We start from the raw sequence: 19,277 nt of genomic DNA on the forward strand, positions 1-19,277 counted from the left end.
AACTACTACATAGATTCTTTTCAACTTGGTGAACACTTTTTATTTATATATAGGAGATGTGCAGTGTGAAGTTTTTTTCCAATGTTTTCTAAAAAAATACAGCTATTTTTCATTTTTAACCTTTTTTTAACAAAAACTAGAAAACTTCTTCGTGGAATCTTTTTAAACTTAAGGAAACACTAATAGAAGAGGTGGTGTGCCAAATTTAATTTTGAAATGTGTATTTTCTGAAAGAATTTTTTTTTTTTCATGTTTCAACTAAGAATAATTTTTTCCTTTAACATTTGTGCGACCTATTACTTAGAAACTACTTTGTGGATTCATTGCCAAATGGGGGTACAGTTTCTATATCAATAGGGAAGGTGCAGTGCAAAGTTTAAATTCGATAGGTGGATTTTCTGAGAAAATATTCCTTTTTTATGTTTTGAACTTAGAAATATGTTGGGAGCCGAAGTTGGGGGTATTAGTGAGCCCTTCTCACTTTTGTCTTGTTTATGGGGAAATAGAAGAAAGTATCTTGTGTATTTATATGCATAGGTAGCAACTTCTTTTATTCTTTGGCATGATGTTTCAGAGCTACTTTACCTCTGAAACGTCGTGACAAAGAATAAAAGAAGTTGTTAATCATACATTGTATCATGTATAAGGTATGAACATTGTGAGAAAGCTTCTCATTTAAATCCACAGTTAACTAAACTTAAAAACCATAAAAAATGTCTACATGTAGCAAACTGTGCATCCTTGTGCATCCTTGTGCATTCTTGCAGCCACGTCAATAACTATCCAGCTACAGTTAAAGGGCAAGTTCACACGGAAATTAACCTATTTTTCTTGTACTTTTTCCACATTAAAGGTGTTAACCTAGAAGTGTCATAGACAAAAATATAAAAATATCACAATTAATTAACATATTTTTCGCATTAAAACGATTTATATTTTTCACATTTACCAAGTGTTCTATTTCCACAACAAAAACACCATGGCTTATGCCCCTTGCAATATGACGTCATTGGTGCCAATTGATAAACATTATGACGTCATCATGCTTTGTTAGAGCCGCTTCACGTGGTGTAGGTCTAGGTGTGTGATTCTAGCGTCTCAGATGCCAGCCAGCATAGTGTTATGCTGAGTCACCACTGCGCCGGAGTGTGTCGTAGGCCATGTTGTTTTACCGCAAACTGGTACTTGATATCTTTTGCGTTGAGAATAAGCAGGGACCCAGTTGAATTGGCACCAATTACGTCATAATCTAAGGGGGATAACTCAGGCCTGTTTAGCTCGAAAAACGAAGGCCTCATAACGGCATATCATTTTCACACTATTGTGAGCTTCCTACTTTCACTGTGAAAAAAATGAGTGTATATTTTCAAACACAGATACTAATTAATTCTAAAATTGCGTTTTGTTTAGAAAAAGAAAGAAAGTGATTTTTGCGTGTACACTTCCCCTTTAAGCAGTAGCATAGGCAGTGTTCCCGCTGGCTTTTGAAACTCTTAAAATTACCAGTCCCCCAAAATTTTAATCAGTCCGAACTTTCAACAACAACAACAACAAAAAATAGGAAAATTACCAGGTTCTAATTCTGTCAACATCATGTTGAACGCAATGACGTCATCTCTGAAGTAGCTTAGTAAAATTTAAACGTCATTCACAAAATGTTCAGTAACAATTTTCGCTTCTTCTTTTTTAATATTTCGAGTCTGAGTCGCAACAAATATATATTTAACCTTGAAGCAAAGCAAAATGTTATTTCCTTGCACTAAAAATAGACATGGGGAAACCCTGATGGTAACAGACAAGCTGACTTCTTTCGAAAAATATACTAACATGAATATCGCTGATGTTTTGTTCAACAACAAAGATTTATAAGGTACTCTATTTGCCGGTCCACAGGGACTGGCAGCCACATGAATTACCTGTCCAAACCTAATTTTACAGGTAAACGGGAACACTGATAGGATCAATCTGGCACTGTGGATGAGACTCTTTTATGTCCTCTTCATTGATTAATGTAATTCCAGGTCCTTCTGTGCTGTTATACAGCCGCATCTATCAGTATGGGGAACTATAGCATTACATGTATATGCTTATTGTAAGAGGCGACTAATGGAATCGGGTTGTCAGACTCGCTGACATGGTTGATGCACGTCATCGTATCCCAATTGCGCAGGTCGATGCTCATGATATGAATCACTGGATTGTCTGGTCTGGACTCAATTATTTACAGAACGCAGATAGATAGATAGATAGATAGATAGATAGATAGATAGATAGATAGATAGATAGATAGAAAGATAGTCTCGATTATTTACAGAACGCCGATAGATAGATAGATAGATAGATAGATAGATAGATAGATTTCTTCAGTGTCGGAAATCTACTGTAGCTCTTGAACAGCTGCGGTCATCATGGATTCTGAATATAGTTACTTTGTTAGATATCAAAAAGGAGAAGCTCTTTAATATCTGTTTAACAATGTTAAATTTAACTCACCCACTCTCCTTTGCCAGAACAGATAAAGCTGTAATGATATTATAAGAACAATTTTTTCATGATAATGATATCATGTTGATATCCTTATCTGACACATTATAACATGTATGACAATAATGAGGTCACTATCCTGCACATGTTTCGTTATACTTAATATGTTTGACAATAATGAGGTCTCTATCCTGCACGTTACACTTAACACGTTTGACAATAATGAGATCACTATGCCGCACACATTTCGTTATACTTAATATGTTTGACAATAATGAGGTCTCTATCCTGCACGTTACACTTAATATGTTTGACAATAATGAGATCTCTATCCTGCACGTTACACTTAACACGTTTGACAATAATGAGATCACTATGCCGCACACATTTCGTTACACTTCAAATGTATGACAATAATGAGGTCGCTATCCTGAACGTTTTGTTATGCTTAACATGTATGACAATAATGAGGTCACTATCTTGCATGTTACACTTAATATGTTTGACAATAATGAGGTCACTATCCTGCAGGTTACACTTAATAAATATGACAATAACGAGGTCTCTATCCTGGCTCGCTGACGTGGTTGATGCATGTCATCGTATCCCAAATGCTTGGATTGATGTTCATGATGTCAATCACTGGATTGACTGGTCCAGACTCGATTATTTACAGACCTCCGTCATATAGCTGGAATATTGCTGAGTGCAGCGTTAAACAACAAACAAAACAAACAAACGAACACTATCCCCGCATGTTATGTTATACTTAGTATGTATGGCAATAATGAGATTACTATCCTGCTTGTTACGTTATGCTTTATATGTCTGTGAATAATGAGGTTACTATCCCGTACACGTTATGTTACACTTAATTAACTTCTTTGAGTGGCATTTAGAAGTTGATGAAGTGATGAAGTAAGACGAGAGTTCTATGGATGAACAACTTCTTTATTACAATTAATGCGACGTTTCGGTGTAGATCCTAACACCTTTATCAAGCAAGTGATGGATAGGGCTAAACTACATAGGTATATATACACTTATTGACATCTAAGTTGTTACAGTGACTAGTTGATGGACACAGAGAGGTGATTAAGCTAATTGGAAGCCAGTGGATGACTAATAAACACAGAGTATACAAGCAGAGTAGACAAGCAGACTGATAGAGATGATGGAAGCCACTGTATTAATTGGATGGACAAAGGGATTTGGCAATTAGGTGATGGTAAGCAGGCGGGATGTAATAGCCTTGATCTCTGTTCATTGCTGGCTGGATCCTTTTGATGTAGATGGCTTCTAGGAGTTTCCTGATTTTGTAGTCTGATTGGTTGTTCCACTGGATGTTGTGATCGGGATGGGTTTGGGTGTGGTCGGAGATGGCTGATTTTGAGTCATTTTTTTTAACTGAGGTCTTGTGTTCTTTTATTCTAATGGGTAGGGGCCTGGATGTTTCCTCTACATACGAGTCGCCACAGTCACAAACGGGGCTGTCTGTTGTGGTGGAGGCCGCTCTCTAGGGCTGAGGATGCTGTTGATTGTTTGTTCAACTAGGCTGGTAGGGTAATCGTTGAAGTTAGTGAATACATGCTGGAGGTGGTTGAGTTCAGTTTTTAGCTGTTGTGGCGTGGAACAGATGTTGACAGCACATCGGGCTAAGGTGGCGATGATTCCTCTCTTGATTTGTGGTGGGTGGTTAGAGGAATTGTGCAGATACTGGTCCGTGTGGGTGGGTTTACGGTAGACACTGGTGTGTAGTTTGTTATCGGGATCTTTCTGTACTCTTACATCTAGGAATGGTAGTTGTCTCTCAGCTTCTGACTCAAAATCAGCCATCTCCGACCACACCCAAACCCACCCCGATCACAACATCCAGTGGAACAACATCAAGATCCTGGCCAACAACCAATCAGACTACAAAATCAGGAAACTCCTAGAAGCCATCTACATCAAAAGGATCCAGCCAGCAATGAACAGAGACCAAGGCTATTACATCCCGCCTGCTTACCATCACCTAATTGCTAAATCCCTTTGTCCATCCAATTAATACAGTGGCTTCCATCATCTCTATCAGTCTGCTTGTTTACTCTGCTTGTATACTCTGTGTTTATTAGTCATCCACTGGCTTCCAATTAGCTTAATCACCTCTCTGTGTCCATCAACTAGTCACTGTAACAACTTAGATGTCAATAAGTGTATATATACCTATGTAGTTTAGCCCTATCCATCACTTGCTTGATTAAGGTGTTAGTATCTACACCGAAACGTCGCACTAATTGTAATAAAGAAGTTGTTCATCCATAGAACTCTCGTCTTACTACACTTAATTAGTATGACAATAATGAGGTCACTTTCCTGCACATGATATGGAATGAAACAAAGGTATATTCATTAAAAATTAAAGTACAATCAATCTCAACATGATGATAAGCAGTTCAATAATGTACATTAATCACATTTTGTATTACTTGTAGGTGCATGTCTTGCCACTCAGTGCAACTATGGACCACAATGTGACCGACCCTGTCCCCGGGGGTGCCAGCCACGCCTCCCAGGAGGCAGGACTCCTGACGCCCCCAACTCTACACTCCCCACCATTGCAAGTCCATTTCCCTCAACTTCAGAACAAGATGTTCCTGTCAGACGTCTCCACCCTGTCACTGGTGTCACCAAAGCTGACCCAGGTCCTATTGCAAGCTTCCAAGAGGCCAATTCTACTTACCCACCCACCCCTGCTAACCCAATCACTGTCATCCCTCCATGTCATCCTGAAACAGGCGAATGTCTCAATGGCTGTGTCAGGGGAAAACATGGAAGCATGTGCCAGCACGCATGCAGTTTGAACTGTTCAGAACTTGACTGTCTTCAGACAGGAGAGTGTGTCAGTGGATGTGTACATAGAGTCTGTGGAGAGGACTGCAACTTGCTCTGTAGCAGCAACTGCATGTATCAGGACTGCCACCAGAATGGAACATGCGCCCATGGCTGCATTGATGGTTTTTACGGAGACTCTTGTGACTCAAGATGTGGCAAGAACTGCCTCAACGACCGCTGCAGACAGAATTCCTCAACAGGAACATTTTTCTGTCTGGATGGCTGCGTGGAAGGGTGGAGAGGTTTGATGTGTCAACACAGGTGCCCTGTACATTGTCTCTCCTGTCATCCCGACATTGAAAGAGGATCCTGTTCCTCCTGTGAGCAAGGCTGGAGTGGCATCAACTGCAAGATACCCATTGTCAACCAATGTAAGGCTCCAAAGGAGGAAGAGAGGTGTACCTCTGGTTGCCATGACGGATTCCACGGTCTGACCTGTCAGCTCAAGTGTCCAGACTTCTGTCTGCGATGTGAGCAGGATGGTGATGAATGCACGATGTGTCATCCTGGGAGATACGGTTCAAGATGTGACAAATTCTGCAAAGACTGTCAGCAAGCGCTGTGTCAGATTGACACTGGGGAATGTGTTCATGAAGCCAAGCAAGAGGAGTCGGATGTATGCCATCAACACGCATATATGCATGGTAAGTACATGTTAAATCAATCTAATTAAAATCAGATCTTAGTTCCTGCTACCGCTAAACAAAGATCTGAAGACATCCCATTAGGGGTCACGTCAGAACGACCTTTGATCTGACCAATCAGTGTGTCACTTACCAGATTATGAAAGTGACAGTCTGAATGTGATTTCTTATCATGCAATCTCGAAAACTATAACATGGGGTATTCCGATCGATAGATACGGGTTTAACGACTGAATCCTTACAATCTAGACCATCTATTAGCCATTACAGAATGTTTTTTGTTCAGGTTTCAAATTTGTAATCGAGAATTGGTCAAAGTATGTTTCGAAGCGTAGTCGCTAATTTGAAATTTGTGCCGTAAAGCACGAGAAAGCTGCCTTCTGATTGGTCATTCCATTGGTCGGTCAAATTTCGCGCAAGGTCGGTCTGAAGTGACCCATAATGGGATGTCCTCAGATCTTTGTTTAGCGGTAGCGAGAACTTAGATCTGATTTTAATAAGATTGATGTTAAATGGATGAAAAAGGATTCAGCCAGTATCCAGTGTCAAACCATTATGATGACGTCCAACTATTGTTGTTGCAGTTGATTCTGAGCCAGGGCCCACTTGCGCAAAACGATCTTAACGCTAAGACTATTGTAAGCTTATGTTAAAGCACGGGAATTAAGGTCATCTTAGGGCTAAAATCTCTTGTGCAAGTGAGCCCTGGTATTCACTGGCCATTCAGGTCATTCTAGTCATTCTAGTGACCTGCAGAGTCATGCTGCAAAAGATATTGAGAAATTATATATCTACCATTTGTCTGAGAAATCATTTGAAACTGTCAATTCAGGAAGTAGAATCAAGTCACCCCTTCTCAGTGTAGCAGGGGGCGTGGAGTCATCCCACAGATGACATCCTTACCTTGTCAGCTTGCTTCTGTTGACGGGGGAGAATGTAGCAGGAGGCGTGGAGTCATCCCACAGATGACATCCTTACCTTGTCAGCTTGCTGACGGGGTTAACCTCTTTGGTCATGTGGACAAGGCGTCCAACCTTGGATCAGAAAGTCCATGGTTTGAATCCCATCACAGGACTCGGAAATTTTATGGCTGCTACATTGGTGCCCAACGTGGGGCTGAGCACGTTCATATTAAATTGGAGCAAAATAAGCCTCAGTGCCCTACTATGCGGCCCGGGGCGTGCCTTCTGTTGACGGGGGAGTATGTAGCAGAGGGCGTGGAGTCATCCCACAGATGACATCCTTACCTTGTCAGCTTGCTGACGGGGTTAACCTCTTTGGTCATGTGGACAAGGCGTCCGACCTCGGATCAGGTCCGTGGTTCGAATCCCATCACGGGACTTGGAAATTTTATGGCCGCTACATCAGCTCAAAGATTTTACTTCTGGAGGGAAGAGATTCGTGGGATTTCTTGATTACAGAGTTGACCATAAAAATATCTGTATTATATTTTATGTTGGGATCTAGGTATTCAGCATTGAAATTAAGCATGGATCTCAAGGTGAACTTCATCCTAATGCTAAAGATGAAAGGTTCAGGCTTAAAAAAATAAAATTGGTTCTCAGGCAATGACTTTTGAAAATAAAGTGCGGTGGGCATTTGTGTTTTTGTTTGTTTTGGTTATTCAAACTATTATGTAACCAAATAAACAGTTCTGTAACCAAATAAACAGTATTGTACAATCAACATGGGAAAGGGCCTCCCTATATAAATGTATTCCTTTATGAGTAAAATACTGGAATACTGTATTTGACTAGCTTTGGCCTTGGAATATTTGAGGATGTTTTTAGTTTTTTAAAAATGGAAATAAAAACGAAATGTGTGGCAAACTTTATGATGATGCGGGTGGCGCCTGAGAACCAGGATTATTTTGTTTTTTAGCCTTAAGTAGTCCCCAGATTCAAATACTACAACAGCCAACTTCAAGGAACCCAGGGTCCTCTGCAATGTCTGACACTTGTATTGAAATGACTACTATAACTCTGTCTAAACCAAACTCTGAGAGACATTTTAGGTTGTTCAAGACTGCCACTTGCCGAGACTGATCTGAGCAAGGATTATGTCCCACAGTGATGGTCATAAAATTAACATATACTGGTAGCCATGGTAACACAAATGTAAGCAGTGTTCCCGCTGGCTTTTGAAACTGCCAGTAATTGTGGACGGGCAACTCTAAAAATGACCAGTCCCCTCTAATTTTTGCAAGTCCCAACTTCAACGAATAAAAAAAGGTATGAAAATTATTTGGTTTTAATTCTTTGAACATCATGTTCAGTGCAAAGATGTCATCTCTGAAGTAACTTAATTAGATCTAAACGTCATTCACACAAATTTCTCTCCTTTTTTAATATTTCGAGACAAGTTTGCTAAACAGTGGTAACAGACAAGCTGACTTTGTTTGAAAAATTTACTTAAAAGAATATCACCGATGTTTAGTTCAACAACAAAGATTTATAAGGTACTCTATTTGACGGTCCACTGGGACTGGCAGTCACATGAATTACCGGTCCACGCCTAAGTTTACCGGTAAAAAACTGGTAATTACCTGTAAACGGGAACGCTGTCTAAGTTTATCAAATGACTGGAGATATCTGTGGTAGACTAAATTCAGTTTATAGCTATGGCGTATGAAAACATAGTAAAGAGGTAGAAAGTTAGTAAGCATGGTAAGCTAGCCAAATTTGATAAAAAAAACAAAAAAAACATAATCACACGATTATGATTAACCTAACTCTAGATAAGTAGATGTTTGTTCATGTTTTTGGTTGTGTCAATAAAATACATGCCTTCCATTGATTGTTTAGATTTCAACTCTTCCCACTGTGCCAAGCATCACAGACAAAAACGACATATTGTTGAGTGCAGAGTCCATTGCCAGTCCAGTTCATGTTCTTTGTGCGACCTTGGCTGGTTTGGTGGGAGGTGCACTGAGTTCTGTCCCCACAACTGCCACAATGGTTGCAACAAGACAGGAGCCTGTGATGGATGCCGACCAAACTATTATGGAGACAAATGTGACCTGGAGTGCCCCCCGAACTGTAGAGACAGCAGCCCTGGTGAAGTTGTATGTGACCAACAACTGGGACACTGTATGGCTGGATGTCACACTGGTTGGTATGGAGACCTGTGTAACATGACCTGCCCTCTCAACTGTGAAAGAAACATTTGTAGTCAACATGATGGCAAATGTACAAATGGTTGCAAGCTAGGTTGGAAGTGGAACAGTCATCTGAACATGTGCTTACCGGTGTCCTTCACCTTATTAAAGAATGTCCAACCCAAACATCAACCTTCTCCCTGCAGAGATCAGACATATGGGGAGAGATGTGAAATAACCTGTTCCACATTTTGCATTAATTCATCCTGCAAATTCAGTTCAGAAAGAAACAGTCCTGTCTGTTCATTGGGATGTGTGGAAGGCTTTTTTGGTCCATATTGTCAAAACCGGTGTCCAGCTGCTTGTCGGGCATGTTCTGATAAATCTGTCTGCTCCAGCTGCAAGTCTGGATTTTATGGAACATCATGTTTGGAAACTTGTAGCTCTGACTGCAAAGGATGCTGGTGTTATAAGAATGGCACCTGTGCCAAAGGCTGTATTGAAGGATATCATGGGCAGACCTGTGAGATTCCATGTGAAGCAAATTGTCAGAGCTGTGACCAGATGTCAGGAAGGTGTTTGACCTGCAGATCTGGGTGGTGTGGGCTGAACTGTGACCAGTTTTGTGGTGGATGTAAACTGGGCATCTGTGCTGAAGATGGACAGGGTCCTCTGGGCTGTAATCCAGGTTATGGAGGCAGAAAGTGCAATGAATCCTTGTATGAAAGTAAGTTCGACTTAAGGGACAGACTATTTGATATTCTGTTGGGGCCTCGGGCCTGTTTTCACAAAGCAATCATAGCGGCACGATTGTCGTAACTACTATAGTTGAACATGGACTTTCAACAGTCGCAGCGCTAAGATTGCTTTGTGAAATGGGGCCCTGGGCCCACTTGCACAAAGCAATTTTAGCGCTACAACTATTGTAAGCCTATGTTAAAGTGACGATCATCTTAGTGCTAAGATCACTTTGTGAAATGGGGTCCTGGAACTACATTATTTTACTGTTTCTGCTTCAATATATACAACAGTTTTTCTCTGAAAGGATAAGCCGAGCAACTTTCTTTTTCACAACACATTTTTTGGCAGGATACCCAGCATATCCAGTAACAATGTCATGTGGTCTTTGTAAAGCCTGATATTCATTGTGTTTTAGTATGTCCAGAATAGCCAATACTCAGTCCCAAAGGTCCTGACACATTCTCGTTTGTTTTGTTTGTTTGTTGTTTAACGCTGCACTCAGCAATATTCAAGCTATATGATGGCGTTTTTTAAATAATCAAGTCTGGACCAGACAATCCAGTAATTGACATCAAGAGCCTCGATCCACGCAATTGAGATTGATGACATGCATCAACCAAGTCAGCGAGTCTGACCACCCGATCCCTTAAGTCACCTCTTACAACAAGCATAGTCACCTTTTACATACCTATTTAAGATCTTCATGGGTCTGACACATTCTCATACGCACTTGGATGGTCTTCTCAATAACAGAACTATTCGGGGCTTGAAGTTTTGGGTCAAATCTCATGGTACTTGGTTCCTTTATTTTCTCGGCGACATTGATCATGCAAATACTGATTCTTTTCCACTGAGAACAAACAATCCGGTATTTCTCCACATGTTGAGGCATCCTTTGGGTGCACAGAAAATTCTTTGATCTCCTTGCTTCATCATGTTCATGGTACTGTTTTTGCGGGCAAGTACTGAGAAAATGGCGATTTTTACTCTGCAACCAAAAATTAGAAAGATGTGGCCTTGTTAACATCTTTTTTGCTTTTAACTGAAATTTCTTGAAATGCTGTGGGGGTGAGTGACATAGAAGGATGTTAAGTCAGTTAATTTACATGACTGAACTTTGCCTTTGTAAATTTTATGTTGAACATGTTGAGAATGCAGCAACTGTGGTAATGAACAATGTCTACAAGTATACTTAGAATAAGTGAATGTATAAGAATTGTTGATTAACTATATAATTTCAGATGAACAGCTATGCTTCAAATTCAAGAATGCACAAAACCGAAAGAAAAGACATGCTTGCCAATACGGATGCCTGACTAGTGAATGTACAAAATGTCTTGACGGTTTCTACGGTGACATCTGTAGCAAGCGGTGTCCGATTAATTGTGAGAGTACCTGTACGAAAACCAGTGGGCTGTGTGATCATTCCTGTAAGAGAAACTGGGGGCCAATTTGTGAACATAAGTGTCCATTGAACTGTCAAGAAGGATGTGACAAGTCATCAGGACACTGCTATGGTGGATGCAAGAGTGGATGGTATGGACAGAACTGTAGCCAGAAGTGTCCTGATAACTGCTTCTCAAACATCTGTAACCAAGATACAGGCAAATGCATGCAAGGTTGCACCAATGGTTGGCAGGGGCCTCTGTGCAATATGCCATGTTCGGAGGGATGTGTGAATCAAACCTGTTTTCAAGATGGAACATGTAAACATGGTTGTTATTCAAACTACACTGGGTCTTTTGGAAAATGTTCCATTCCATGCATGGAGACATGTGTAGGTAATGAATGTACCATATCGAAACCGTTGCGTGCATACATCTGTACCCATGGCTGCGAAGATGGGTTTGCAGGACCTTCCTGCAATATGAAATGTTCTAGAAATTGTGTTACATGTGAACAGTTTAATGTCTCAAGGTGCAAGGATTGTTCCTGCGTCTCCTACGGCTCTGAATGCCAGTACCGTTGCAGTGAGACATGCAACAACTCTTCCTGCCCAGTGTGTGACAAGCAGGGATCCTGTCTGCATGGCTGTGCTGATGGGACCTGGGGTCAGCAGTGCAAGAACAGATGTAGCAGCAACTGTATTGCTTGTCGTAGTGGGAAGGAAGAATGTACAAGATGCCAGAAAGGACTCTATGGAAAGAAGTGCAATAAGAATTGCAGTGGCTGTCAGGATGGGGACTGTGAGCAGAATGGGAAGTGTATCAGTGGCTGTGTGCGTGGCTTCAAGGGGCCAGCTTGTGACATTGTCAAGTATGTGTCAGGTAAGCTGTAATGGGAAGTGTATCAGTGGCTGTGTGCATGCCTTCAAGGGGCCAGCATGTGACATTGTCAAGCATGTGTCAGGTAAGCTGTAATGGGAAGTGTATCAGTGGCTGTGTGCATGGCTTCAAGGGGCCAGCTTGTGACATTGTCAAGCATGTGTCAGGTAAGCTAGTGGGAAGTGTATCAGTGGCTCTGTGTGTGGCTTCAAGGGGCCAGCGTGTGACATTGTCAAGCATGTGTCAGGTAAGCTAGTGGGAAGTGTATCAGTGGCTCTGTGTGTGGCTTCCAGGGGCCAGCGTGTGACATTGTCAAGCATGTGTCAGGTAAGCTAGTGGGAAGTGTATCAGTGGCTGTGTGCGTGGCTTCAAGGGGCCAGTGTGTGACATTGTCAAGCATGTGTCAGGTAAGCTAGTGGGAAGTGTATCAGTGGCTGTGTGCGTTGCTTCAAGGGGCCAGCGTGTGACATTGTCAAGCATGTGTCAGGTAAGCTAGTGGGAAGTGTATCAGTGGCTGTGTGCGTGGCTTCCAGGGGTCAACGTGTGACATTGTTAAGCATGTGTCAGGTAAGCTGTATTGGGAAGTGTATCAGTGGCTGTGTGCGTGGCTTCAAGGGGCCAGCGTGTGACCTTGTCAAGCATGTGTCAGGTAAGCTGTATTGGGAAGTGTATCAGTGGCTGTGTGCATAGCTTCCAGGGGCCAATGTGTGACATTGTCAAGCATGTGTCAGGTAAACTGTATTGGGAAGTGTATCAGTGGCTGTGTGTGTAGCTTCAAGGGCCAGCGTGTGACATCGTCAAGCATGTGTCAGGTAAGCTAGTGGGAAGTGTATCAGTGGCTGTGTGCGTGGCTTCAAGGGGCCAACGTGTGACATTGTCAAGCATGTATCAGGTAAGCTAGTGGGAAGTGTATCAGTGGCTCTGTGTGTGGCTTCAAGGGGCCAGCGTGTGACATTGTCAAGCATGTATCAGGTAAGCTGTAATGTGAAGTGTATCAGTGGCTCTGTGTGTGGCTTCAAGGGGCAACGTGTGACATTGTCAAACATGTGTCAGGTAAGCTAGTGGGAAGTGTATCAGTGGCTGTGTGCGTGGCTTCAAGGGGCCAGCATGTGACATTGTCAAGCATGTGTCAGGTAAGCTGTAATGGGAAGTGTATCAGTGGCTGTGTGCGTGGCTTCAAGGGGCCAACGTGTGACATTGTCAAGCATGTATCAGGTAAGCTGTAATGGGAAGTGTATCAGTGGCTCTGTGTGTGGCTTCAAGGGGCAACGTGTGACATTGTCAAACATGTGTCAGGTAAGCTAGTGGGAAGTGTATCAGTGGCTGTGTGCGTGGCTTCAAGGGGCCAGCGTGTGACATTGTCAAGCATGTGTCAGGTAAGCTGTAATGGGAAGTGTATCAGTGGCTGTGTGCATGCTTTCAAGGGCCTGCGTGTGACATTGTCAAGCATGTGTCAGGTAAGCTGTAATGGGAAGTGTATCAGTGGCTGTGTGCATGCTTTCAAGGGCCTGCGTGTGACATTGTCAAGCATGTGTCAGGTAAGCTGTATTGGGAAGTGTATCAGTGGCTCTGTGCGTGGCTTCAAGGGGCCAGCGTGTGACATTGTCAAGCATGTGTCAGGTAGGCTGTAATGGGAAGTGTATCAGTGGCTGTGTGCATGCTTTCAAGGGCCTGCGTGTGACATTGTCAAGCATGTGTCAGGTAAGCTGTAATGGGAAGTGTATCAGTGGCTGTGTGCATGCTTTCAAGGGCCTGCGTGTGACATTGTCAAGCATGTGTCAGGTAAGCTGTATTGGGAAGTGTATCAGTGGCTCTGTGCGTGGCTTCAAGGGGCCAGCGTGTGACATTGTCAAGCATGTGTCAGGTAGGCTGTAATGGGAAGTGTATCAGTGGCTGTGTGCGTGGCTTCCAGGGGCCAGCGTGTGACATTGTCAAGCATGTGTCAGGTAGGCTGTAATGGGAAGTGTATCAGTGGCTCTGTGTGTGGCTTCAAGGGACCAGCGTGTGACATTGTCAAGCATGTGTCAGGTAAGCTGTAATGGGAAGTGTATCAGTGGCTGTGTGCATGCCTTAAAGGGGCCAGCATGTGACATTGTCAAGCATGTGTCAGGTAGGCTGTATTGGGAAGTGTATCAGTGGCTGTGTGCGTGGCTTCCAGGGGCCAGTGTGTGACATTGTCAAGCATGTGTCAGGTAAGCTGTAATGGGAAGTGTATCAGTGGCTGTGTGCGTGGCTTCCAGGGGCCAGTGTGTGACATTGTCAAGCATGTGTCAGGTAAGCTGTATTGGGAAGTGTATCAGTGGCTGTGTGCGTGGCTTCCAGGGGCCAGTGTGTGACATTGTCAAGCATGTGTCAGGTAAGCTGTAATGGGAAGTGTATCAGTGGCTGTGTGCGTGGCTTCCAGGGGCCAGTGTGTGACATTGTCAAGCATGTGTCAGGTAAGCTGTAATGGGAAGTGTATCAGTGGCTGTGTGCGTGGCTTCAAGGCTGGACAAACGCTGCTAGTTTTCCAAAATGTGCAACAATTGGGATACAAGTAGAAAATGTTAATATGGTTTAGATTTATGTGTAGGATAAAGCACGTCCAAGGGTTTTCCTGATATTTAAAACCTGCGTTAGGGATAAAACAGAGGGGCCTCAAGGAAAAAGAAACTTAAAACAATATCAATATTTTTATGTTTCAAAAATACTTTCCATGAACCTCAGGAAACCGGCATAAAATATCTGTTGCTGGCGTACAGTACTTGAAAAATACATTCTTAAAAGTATGGTGATTAATCAGCGCCTCTGTTTCCTAGTAGTACACTCACAGGGCCATAGATAAGAAAGATGCATGAAAGGCAGTATTGATTATATTTGTAACAACATAACAGTGATCAGGTAAGCTGTAATGGGAAGTGTATCAGTGGCTGTGTGCGTGGCTTCAAGGGGCCAGCGAGTGTCGTCAACATAGTAAGATATGAACACTCTGATAATGTTCCATTTATTACCGGAGATGTTTACATACAGAGACAAATTTTAGTGTTTACCTATAAAGACAGCAAGTCGTAAAAGCAACGAAACCACAATTTGTCAAATGGCGTCAACAATCTTCAGCTATGATGTCATTTCTAGTGTGACATTATTCTGCCCTCACGTCACGATAAGATTTGAATGACATCAACAATGCCATCCAGATGACGGAAACAATACACTGTTGTCTCGTGACGTGATATGACCCTTGGGCACATATGATTTTTATAAACCCTGATGTTTTTCCCCTCGTAGGGAATAAAGGATGTATTATGAAGTATGTTTGTGCAACACTTTTCAGATTAATTTGTATTAATATTCATTTCTTCACTTACAGAATGGACAGCAGGGAAGGTTGTTTTCGCAATTATTGTTCTCGCTGCAGCAGTAATATATTTCTCCTTGTAAGTATGAGATGTTGAACTGTTTCACTTTGAAGGTCATTTGTGCTTATTGTCAAAAAGTTAAGGCCACACAATATTAATCATATGTTTCACGGATTTATTCCAGCTTGGCCAATCAAGGTCATTATTTATTTATTTATTTATTTATTTATTTATTTTTTTATTTATTTGCTTCTTATTAAGGGTGGCTGGCCAGTAAAATGCAAACTAAAAAAATGTGTGGCCTTAACCAGGGCAAGAGTAGTTGGTTAGTACGAGACTTGTAAAAATCGAGAGATTTCTCCCCAAAACTAGCTATTTACATAAGGCACCAGACCAAAATGACCTGCAGACCAGTTGGATTTGACCAATGGTGTCTACACTTGTAAATGGATGCTAGGCTCATTCACAACCAAATGTTTTCCCATAGACTTCTATAGTTACGTTATATTTTTTAGCAAAATAACTAAGCATTCAACAGCTATTACCTGTACGTGTGTGCACAGTTTGGCCTTAGAGCAAAAAAAAAAAAATTACTAGCTTAGCCAGCTCCTTTTCCGAGTACAGGAAGCTAGACACACCACCCCAAGTTTCGCACCAAATGTCACCTACTTGAAAATAGCTGTGGTCACATTCAGCATAAGTCATCATGTTGAAAAAGACAGTACTAAATATAGAAAAACATGGCCAGTTTTAATAACTGGATGGATGTACATTTTAAAGACATAAAATCTTTCACAATATCCTCCAATCACAGCCTGCAGATATCTCTCGATCTGCACTGAAGGCTCCCTACCAAAACTCCCTACGAAAACTGCACTGTCCCAACTGGTTCTGATTTGGGTTAATAGAACCTGCCCCCATCTTCCCGAGCCAAGTAAGTTAACTGACTATAAAAGTCCAGTTTCCATCTTTGCCGAACTAGACTGGTATTATGGAGTTACATTTTGGCTGGGCTAACGTGTCTATGCATAGTCCAATCAAAATCTCGCACTGAAATCGAAATCCGGTTCGTCATGCAGATTTCGGTCGACTGCAGCATTTGCAAAGCTTGTGCACCGCCAACTTGTAGTCAACAAATATTTTCTAAATCTTTTCATGTTTTTAATCAAGGTGCTCACATGATTTGATGCACTTTGCGATTTAAGACTCGGTTTATCACAATATAGATCTTGATTATCAATCAGATTGTCTTGACTGGGCGCCACCTTTTTGTTTGAAATAAATGCAAGTGATACGAGAGGTTGAATCTGATTGGTTAGTAGGAGACGCATAGAAAGGACATAACCACTGGTGGCGCTACGATCGAGCCCTGGAATTCCAGCCTAGTTTGGCAAGGGTGGAAACTGGACTTTTAAAGAAAGTTAACTCCTTGCTTCGGGAAGATGAACCTGCCTAGCAGTCATGGCTGCCCGCCAGTCACAGCTCCCCACTGTGATAGGCACCAAGTTGACCTAGTATCTGACGGACCATTATGTTTACAAACAAGTGATGACTTTCATGACACCTACTTCTCTTTCCCAGGCTAATTTCTGTTCTTTGTCAATTTGAATTTCTATTTTATTTCAACTATCATGTAATTAGCATGATTAGTAGAGCAGGAACACAAGAGGGAAGAGAGTGCTTTTCTGTTAGTCTGCATTCTCGAACCAATATGATTCAACGAACAATATGTAAACTAATGTGTCAAACAGTAAGTTGTGAAACTTTTCAAATTTCACTATGATGGCATTTCCAAAAGTATACAAAAAATATAAATGTCCTTACATTTATGGTTAGAGACAAATTTCAAGATTCTTGTAATGGCCGCGTCCACACTGTTGGCAGCCTTTTAGCAGCTTACTTTATTTACTCGGAGACAATATTTATGGCCCTACTAGGAGTGATGTATGAATGATTGTCCTCCAGACTGATATAGTATTCAAGCATTGGTTGCTGGGTCCTATTCTAACCTAGAATCCCCATGGAGCCTGACATCACAAATATGTCATGTCTGCTAAAACAAGTGAGTGAGTGAGTGAGTGAGTGAGTATGACACCAGAAATGGGCTTCACACATTGTACCCATGTGGGGAATCGAACTATGGCCTTCAGCATGACGAGCTAATGCTTTAACCACTAGGCTATCCCACCATCCCTGCTAAAAGTGTTAAAGTAAAGTAATTTTTCTATTTTCAGTTTGGTTTACCAAGCTTAGAAAGCTAAAACAACTAACCGAGGAAGGTGTTTATAATGAAGCATTGATGGAATGAAGACAAAGACCAGCTTCAGGCTAATTCCCATCGCAGCTATGTACTTGATTGGATGGGCCACAAAACATCCAAGTCCGGGACCTATGCAAACTCTTGTATCTATCACATGAAAAGGAAAGGGTCTCATACAGGATTAAGTTTCATGAGTGCGACCAACTGGAATTAATTGATTGGTTTGATGAAATGACTTCAGGTAAATGGTTTGTTGGCCTTTCTTTGCTCATGACAAAAGAATTGTGTTCATAAATATTTTCTCTGTCATTTCTGTACCATGTAACTCTAACCACACTATATTCATATGTCGACATTCAAATTATTCCAAGTGTTCATGTTTTACAGTGTTTCTTTTTATTGACTCATGAAGAAGGATATTGATTAATTTTTACTTTTCACACCTGTTTTAATTGTTAATCATTCTTATTTAACCGTCTCACTTTTTAACTACCAGTATGTCTAAAACAGATCCTTGTTTATGTGCTTTTTATGAATGTTTTTAATTCAGCTCCCCTTTCTCCAAGCTGTCTCAACCAGAAATGAAATGAATCGATATTGTGTTGAGTTCTGCTCACATGACTATCACATGACTATCACATGAAAGATGACTATCACATGACACAGCCTGGTTGCAGGCATTTGTGTCACCACGCCCCGTTCCACAAAGCGATCTTTGCGCTAAGATGATCATAACTCCCATACTTTAACATAGGCCAAAGACAATCATAGTGTTAAGATCGCTTTGTTTGTTTGTTTGTTGTTTAACTCCGTTCTCAGCAATATTCCAGATATATGATGGTGGTCTGTACATAATCGAGTCTGGACCATACAATCCAGTGATTGACATCATGAGCATCGATCCATGCATTGGGGATACGATGGCATGCATCAACCAAGTCAGCGAGCCAGACCACCTGATCCTGTTAGTAGCCTCTAACGACAAGCATAGAAGGCTTTAACGGCAAGCTTGGGTTGCTGAAGACCTATTGTACCCCGGATCTTCACGGGTCTAAGATCGCTTTGTATACCTTTGTGGGGGTATACCTACTTCACATTAAGAATTGTGGTAGGAACTACATGCAGCAGGACATGGCAGAACATAGGTCATGATGGAATTCTGTGATGTCACTAGTGCTGTGGTGTCCGAGGAATTTTGTGTAAAAGTCCTCATATTGTTAGAACTCAATTAAACTAGGGGGGCGGTCGGGTAGCCTAGTGGTTAAAGCGTTTGCTCGTCACGCCGAAGACCCGGGTTCGATTACCGACATGGGTACAATGTGTGAAGCCCATTTCTGGTGTCCCCCGCCGTGATATTGCTGGAATATTGCTAAAAGCGGCGTAAAACCATATTCACTCACTCACTCACTCACTCAATTAAACTAGGTGTTATTTCATACATACTAACTGCAGTATTGGCAGTGATCGAAATTAGACTTAACTATATTGAAACTGCCTATTGTAGAAAAAGTTAGAAATCTATACCCGTGAACATATTTCACAGGTCAGAAAAAATAAGTATATCTGTCCATCCAG

General features: G+C 41.7%; 2 protein-coding genes across 2 annotated transcripts; one reads left to right on the forward strand and one right to left on the reverse strand.

Moving 5' to 3' along the window:
• Positions 1-3,942: 3,942 nt before the first annotated feature.
• Positions 3,943-4,320, reverse strand: LOC125381977. Its single transcript, XM_048399381.1, has one exon. It carries the CDS (start codon positions 4,318-4,320, stop codon positions 3,943-3,945), a length of 378 nt encoding a protein of 125 aa, XP_048255338.1.
• A 636-nt stretch (positions 4,321-4,956) lies between these two features.
• LOC124143174 (multiple epidermal growth factor-like domains protein 6) lies at positions 4,957-18,452 on the forward strand. The gene is made up of 5 exons (XM_048400224.1): positions 4,957-6,002; positions 8,807-9,826; positions 11,082-12,107; positions 15,454-15,520; positions 17,677-18,452. Exons 1-5 carry the CDS (start codon positions 5,303-5,305, stop codon positions 17,693-17,695), a joined length of 2,832 nt encoding a protein of 943 aa, XP_048256181.1. The 5' UTR covers positions 4,957-5,302; the 3' UTR covers positions 17,696-18,452.
• The last annotated feature ends 825 nt before the right edge of the window (positions 18,453-19,277 follow it).

The sequence above is a fragment of the Haliotis rufescens genome, unplaced genomic scaffold (assembly GCF_023055435.1).
Source record: "Haliotis rufescens isolate VD_foot unplaced genomic scaffold, xgHalRufe1.0.p SCAF_2, whole genome shotgun sequence".
Classification (NCBI taxonomy): domain Eukaryota; kingdom Metazoa; phylum Mollusca; class Gastropoda; order Lepetellida; family Haliotidae; genus Haliotis; species Haliotis rufescens.